Source organism: Haliaeetus leucocephalus, unplaced genomic scaffold (genome assembly GCF_000737465.1).
Source record: "Haliaeetus leucocephalus isolate CR32 unplaced genomic scaffold, Haliaeetus_leucocephalus-4.0 Scaffold656, whole genome shotgun sequence".
Taxonomy (NCBI): domain Eukaryota; kingdom Metazoa; phylum Chordata; class Aves; order Accipitriformes; family Accipitridae; genus Haliaeetus; species Haliaeetus leucocephalus.
In genome coordinates this window covers 10,312,754-10,319,075 of record NW_010973092.1, presented here as the reverse complement: position 1 = coordinate 10,319,075, position 6,322 = coordinate 10,312,754, and the positions used below count along the sequence as shown (strand labels likewise).

Genomic DNA, 6,322 nt, shown 5'->3' with positions numbered 1-6,322 from the left:
GTCTATTCCAAAAAAATAATTTATCAGGTCGATATTTCACGTACATAAATATTCATCTCTATGGCTATGTACAGATGCAGCAGGAGCCCAGCAAGCAGCGGGGCTCCTGCCCAGAGACACTTTCACTGAAGCACTGGCTAAAGCCCAGCTCCCTGGGCAATGCCATGGGCATCCTGGGCCGTGCCGGCCCCAGAGAGGCTCTGGCTCCCGCTGCCCCGTAATGCCAGGCAGGTCTCAGCCAGGACTGAAGGCTCGGTGCCAAAATGGAGCCACCCTGCCCCGAAATGGACACCCTGCCCTGGCACTGCCACTCGCAGCCCACCCCTCAAACCAGGCAAAGCAGGGAACCTGCAGGAACCCGGATCCGCTCCTCACGAGGGCAGAGGCAGCCTCAGCATCGCCCTTCCCTGCCCACCCTTAAGTCCTCACGCTGGGGTAGGAGAAGAGGCGGGGAGCCAGCGGCAGCGGGTCGTGGGTGAAGACGGAGTCATCAGAGGAGCAGGAGCTGGCGGTGTCCTCGCAGGAGGGTGAGTACTGCTCGAAGGGCATGGAAAGGTCCAGGTACTGCAAGGAGAGACAGTGCCATCAGCATCTATGCCGCCTGCCCCACCACCCACCAGACCCCCCACCGCTCACCTCCTCTGAAACAGCCGCCAGGATCTTGTCCAGCCCTTCCACGAGCTGCTTGAAGGTGGGACGCTGCGAGGGCACGGCATGCCAGCACTCCCGCATTAGCATGTACCTGGGGGGGGGGGGCACGGGGGTGTTAGCGGTGTCTAGCCATGGCCTCTGCCCACCCCGACTGGCTGGTACTCACAGCTCGTGGGTGCAGTTGGATGGCCGGTCCATGCGGTGTCCCTCCTTCAGCAGCTTGAAGAGCTCCTCAACAGGGATGCCAGGGTAGGGGGAGCCCCCCAGCGTGAAGATCTCCCACATCAGGATCCCGAAGGACCACCTGGGATCACGTGAGGCAAATGGGGGTCAACCACATCTTAGGACCCTCCCCAGGCAGGCGGGGCCTCGGTTCACCCCACTGCCACCCTATGGTGCCACCGTGGGAGCAGGGACAGGAGAGGGTTGCGTCACCCCTGGAGAAGATGTGCCCTGCTGCTGCTGTCCCCATGGAGTACCCCATCCTACTCACGGGGACCCTCCAGTATGTGCATAACCACATGGCGTTGCCTCATCCCACACCGACAGCACCCTCAGCCCCCAGCAGCCCCAGGACTCACACATCGCTCTGGTGGGTGTAGACACGGTCAAACAGGGCCTCAGGTGCCATCCACTTCACTGGCAGGCGACCCTATGGGAGCAAACGCCCTGCTCAGCCCCAACTGGGGGTCCCTGTCCCCTCCTGCCCCTCTCCCAGGCCCCCCCACTCACATTGCTGGTTTTCTTGTAGTAGTCAATGTCATGGACGTCTCTGGCCAAGCCAAAGTCAGCAATCTTCATCACACTCTCTGCTGTGACCAGCACGTTGCGGGCAGCCAGGTCACGGTGGATGCACTGCCGGGGGGACCATCACCCGCAGGGGGTGTGAGATGGCGGCTCCAGCTCCACGTGTCCCCTCCCCACACCCAGAGTTGCTGCTCCCCTCCCACGCACCCTCCAGCACCTCTGCAGTGGTGGAGCCAACCCTGCACCAGGCTGGCCGCCGTGACAGGCACTATGGGGACACAGACACCCAGGAGGTGAGTCAGGCTTTAAGTCCCATATTTTTGGGGAGATACTGCCCTGAGCTTTGCTGGATGTGGCTGGGAGGTTCTGGACAGCCTGGGGGAAGGAGCTGGGCTCTCTTTCCACAGGGAGTCACCACCATGCCCCTCCCCACCCAGGCTGAGCCAAGCACAGGCAGCCCACACAGGCTGTGCCAGCCCTACCCGTTTAGACTCCAGGTACTCCATGCCACGGGCCACCTGGTAGACACAGGAGACCAGGTCCTTGAAAGAAAGCTGCTCCTCAGGCATCGCTGCGATGTCAAAAGCGTAGTCGGGTATCGGGGGGCGGCGGGCACGAAGGTACTCACGCAGGTTGCCCTTTGCGGCAAATTCCACGATCACGTACAGCGGCCCTGGGAAGGGTGTCCACTCTGCTCAGCCCCTGTCCTGCCCTGCCCCAGTCCAGCATCCTACCTGCCACTGTCCCCAACAGCCCCTATCCTCTGCTTCTGCCCCATGCCCATGCCCTGCCCAAGCCCTGCCTGCACAGCCCCCTCACCGTCCTGTGTGCAGACTCCCAGGAGGTTGATGATGTTCTTGTGCTTGTCCATGAGCTTCATCATCTCCATCTCAGATATGAGGTCAGCCAGGTCCTTGTCAGTGGCGTTGTCTGAGGAAGAAGGGCCGTGTCACCATGCCAGCTGGGGTGGCACTGCAGCCTGGCACTGATGCCACCTCTGCACCTGGGACACTGGCAGGGGAGCTGTTACCTTTCAGCATTTTGACAGCCACGGTGACAGCTCTATCTGGCCGGTCTCTGTCGATGCCATAAGCCTCTGCCCGCACCACCTGGCCAAAGCAGCCTTCCCCCAGGGGCTTGCCCAGCACCAGCCTGGCAGGGATGGGCAGAACCGTTAGGGACCACAGGGACAGCCCCGCTCCCTGCCACTGCATGGCTGGACCCCGAGGGGCAGAGGCAGTGTGGCTGCCCCTCTTCGGTCCAAACCGAGTCCCAGCACCCCAAGATATGGCACTGCTGAGGTGTCTGGTGATGGCCAAAGACCTCCCCATACAGCACCCACATGCTGCCATCCCCAGGGCAGCTGGAGAGAACAGCCCCCAGTCCCAGACCTGCCCCGCATGGCACCATACTTGTCTCGGGGGAACTCCCACTTGGAGTCGAGGGGCAGGTCCAGCTCCATGACCCCAGCCAGCATCGGGGCACAGCTGGAGGAGAGACGGGTGACGCGCATCAGGGATGTGCTGGACTTCCCAGAGGAGCTGGAGTCCAGGGAGAACTGCAGAGAGAGCCCAAGGCATCTCAGCCATCCCACCCCGTGCTCCAGGGCCAAACAGAGACCCAATGGTGCTGCAGAGAGACCCTCACTCAGAGCAACGGGGTGAGGGAGCCACAGGAGGCAGTGGGGACAGCAGCCCCAAGGCTGGCAGCAGGGTAAGGTGTGATGGGCGCAAGTGGCACTTGCGGAGCCAGTCAGTCACCAAGGTCCCCCCGTGCCCCCAGGGCTCCAGCTCAGCACCCACCTGTCGGATAAGCGGGAATTTGGAGAGCTTGTGGACTGCCATGGGCTCCAGGGGCTGCTTGCTCGACTGACTCTGCATCCGGCACAGCACCACGATGATGATGGCCATAGCCACGGCCAGCGAACCCGAGGTGTAGATGATGATGTCTGTGTACTTGGCCTCAGGGGCTTCAGCTTCCCGCACCAGCTCCTCTTCTGGAGGGAGTGAATGAGTTGGCCTGAGCCATGGTCCCTGCGTGCCGGGGGTCCCAGCTCCCACACCAGGACCCCCACCCCTACCTGGCAGGACGGTGAGCCAGGCAGACTGGTAGGAGAGGCCGATGGAGTTCCCTGCCAGGCAGGTGTACTCGCCAGCATCCTCCACAGTGACATTGCGCAGGTAAAGCACCTCCACCTCGGAGCTATTGATGTCTGCAGTCTGCCGGGAAGATGGATGGATGGTCAACATCCCTCCTCCTTGGGACACTCTGTGCACTCCCCCGTCACCACCTGAGGGTGGGCATCTGGGACCTGGGTGCTTCCAGCCCTTGTTACCTTGAGCACTTGCACATAGGGGACCCCGTCAGGACCGTAGCTGCTGCCGTTCACCTCAATGTGCTTTAGCCACTGGATGTGGGGCTGGGCATCGCTGTAGACCTTGCAGAAGAACTCCACGTCGCTGCCCACCAGGGCTGTGGTGTTGGCGGGCAGCCCAGCCTGCAGGATGGGCCTGTGTGGGGACCTCTCTGCGCAGAGGAGAGCGGAGCGGTGTCACTGACACGCTGGCTCAGAGCAGGGGCTCCTTTCTCCCTCCCTCTCTACCCACCATGAAGCCACAGAGAGCCCTTCCCCAGCCCTACAGCAGACTGAGGCAACCTAAGCCTGGTCTCCATCCCCACGTCCCTTGGGTGCAAGGGACAGGACGGCTGCACCAGCAGAGAGGACGTGAACAGAGGGTCCTCCACCCCCTTCCCTGTGACCCTGACCCCTCCGCTAGGCGCAGGGGGATTGGGGAGCCAGGACCAGCACCACGCTGAGGAGCCCTCACCCAGCACGTCCAGGAGGTAGCTGTAGCGGATGCTGCCAAACCTGTTCTCCACCAGGCAGGTGTAGTTGCCGCGGTCGGAGGGCACCACGCTCTCCATCACCAGGCTCCAGTGCTGGTGCCGGAGCTGCAGAGGGAGGAGGCAAGGCAGCGAGGTGTGATGGGGGGCCAGACCCCGTGAGGGAAGGCTGCAGTGGGGGGACCTGGCCCTTACCCGGATGCCCCCGATGCGGTGCTCCCCCCGGAATTCACGCCCATTCTTGAACCAGCGAATGCTGGGGCTGGGGCTGCCCGAGGCTGGGCAGCGAAACTTCACCGTGTTCCCTGCAGGGACTGCATACAGTTTCTTGTCCATCCGGTGAGGGTGAGTCCAGTAAGGAGCTGGGGAGTCATGGGACGCAAGTGGGAGGGGGCCAAGGGGCAGCATGGAGGCTGCTGGAGCTGCTTCCAGCCACTCGTGCTCTGAGTGGGAGGCAGCAGTGCCCCATGCACCTGGAACTGTCCCAGCTGCCCTCTCCTGCCTAGGGTGGCACTGACCTCTGCGTACATAGACAGGCTCCTCATTTCGGTCTCCGTGGGGACCATCCCCATCGCTGTCTTCATCGTCATCACCCGATGCCAGCGTGTCTGCAAAGGAAAATGGATTGAGAGGCACACCCCTGCCTGCAGGGCTGGGTGGGCAGCGGCTGCCTTGCTGCCTTGGGGTGGAGTTGGGCGCTGCCGGGGCTCCTACCCACGACAGAGATGGTGAAGTTACGCAGGATCTCCCCAGTCCCCCGCGCCCGGCACACGTAGAGCCCTGAGTCCTCGTAGGCAACCTCAGAGATCTCCAGCAGGCTCTGCTGGAGATGGATGCGACCCCCCGGGACAAGCAGATGGGACTCCTTGTACCAGACCACACTGGCACCGCTGTGGTTGCCATCACAGTACAACTTCAGCGTGTTGCCCAGGTCCAGCAGGAGATGTTCCTCTTCCAACTCCAGCAACGGGCTCTCAAATAGCTCTGGAGAGATGCTGTGAGTGCCCGCCCCGGTGCTCACCCCTCCCCAACAGCTGGGCCCCACCACACGCCCACCCCAGTGTGCAGAGCACACAGTGCAACGCAGCCCAGTGCCCAGCTCTGCCGCTCTGGAGGCAGGCAAGGGCTGGACTCTGCCCTGGGGCATGGGGACATGGCTTCCCCAGCAGCATGTCCCCGTCCAAGGCCACACATGCCACCGTCCTTCCACAAGGGCCACTCCCAGCAGTGCAGGGTGCCCGACGCTGTCCTGCCTCACCGAACGCAGCACTGAACAAATGAGGGCACCGAACCCTCCAGTCCACCTGCTGTCAGACCTCCGCATGCCCCAAGCACAGCTGGGACCCCCACAGCCTGGCTGGCCCGGGTGATGCCCAGGCTGGGCAGCGGTGCCCTGCCTACTGATGGCCAGCAGCAGGCACATGGACATGCAGGGCAGAAACAACCCAACCGCCAGTATAGCAATACCCACGGCAGCCCAACTGCCCACATACAGCAGCCTGGGGGGACAGGAGTGCATCCCCAGCCCTCCGCCTGGCCATCACAGGCGGCATGTGGGGCAGCTGGGCCTCTGGTCCCCTGGGACATGTTCTTCTCCTGTACCCACCACCGAGAGGCACGGACCGCCCACACCTCTAAGGCATTTGCGCTCACCACTGAGCCACACAAGTACCACAGCCCACAGTATTCACGCCATCCCGCTCTGCCGGGCGCATCCACCGATAGAGCTGAGCCCCCGTAGCCCAGGGATGCCCTGTCTGGAGCCACCCTGCTCCTTCCAGCCTCCACATCTCCTCACCCCGTGATGGAGAGGCTGGCCCCCCCAGCCAGATGGGTGCCCCCAGCTCCCACCAGCCCAGCCCAGCAGTCAGAGCTGTGGGGCTGCGTGCCCAGGGCAAGCACCCGGCACCCCCAGTGGCTCTCTGCCCAGCTGGGGGTCAGCGTTCAGAAAGCAGGACCCCCTCCCCACTGCCCCCAAGCCCCCTTTCATTCCCTCCACAGCCATACCTGGCTCCATCGCCCTGCCCTGGGCAGCAACCACCAGCAGCAGCCCCACCAGGACCTGCAAGAGGGGCCGCAT

General features: G+C 63.2%; 1 protein-coding gene across 2 annotated transcripts; it reads right to left on the bottom strand.

The window, feature by feature from the left end:
• Window positions 1–417: 417 nt before the first annotated feature.
• FGFR4 (fibroblast growth factor receptor 4) lies at window positions 418–6,322 on the bottom strand. 2 transcript variants are annotated; one of them, XM_010579027.1, is made up of 17 exons: window positions 6,250–6,322; window positions 4,957–5,226; window positions 4,761–4,850; window positions 4,438–4,604; window positions 4,227–4,350; window positions 3,734–3,924; window positions 3,479–3,617; window positions 3,201–3,394; window positions 2,811–2,956; window positions 2,429–2,550; window positions 2,218–2,328; window positions 1,881–2,071; window positions 1,384–1,506; window positions 1,233–1,303; window positions 818–955; window positions 637–742; window positions 418–564 (listed from the first exon to the last, which is right to left on the bottom strand). In XM_010579027.1, exons 1-17 carry the CDS (start codon window positions 6,320–6,322, stop codon window positions 418–420), a joined length of 2,403 nt encoding a protein of 800 aa, XP_010577329.1. The 2 variants fall into 2 exon arrangements, with proteins under 2 accessions (XP_010577329.1, XP_010577330.1); XM_010579028.1 differs by lacking the exon at window positions 4,957–5,226.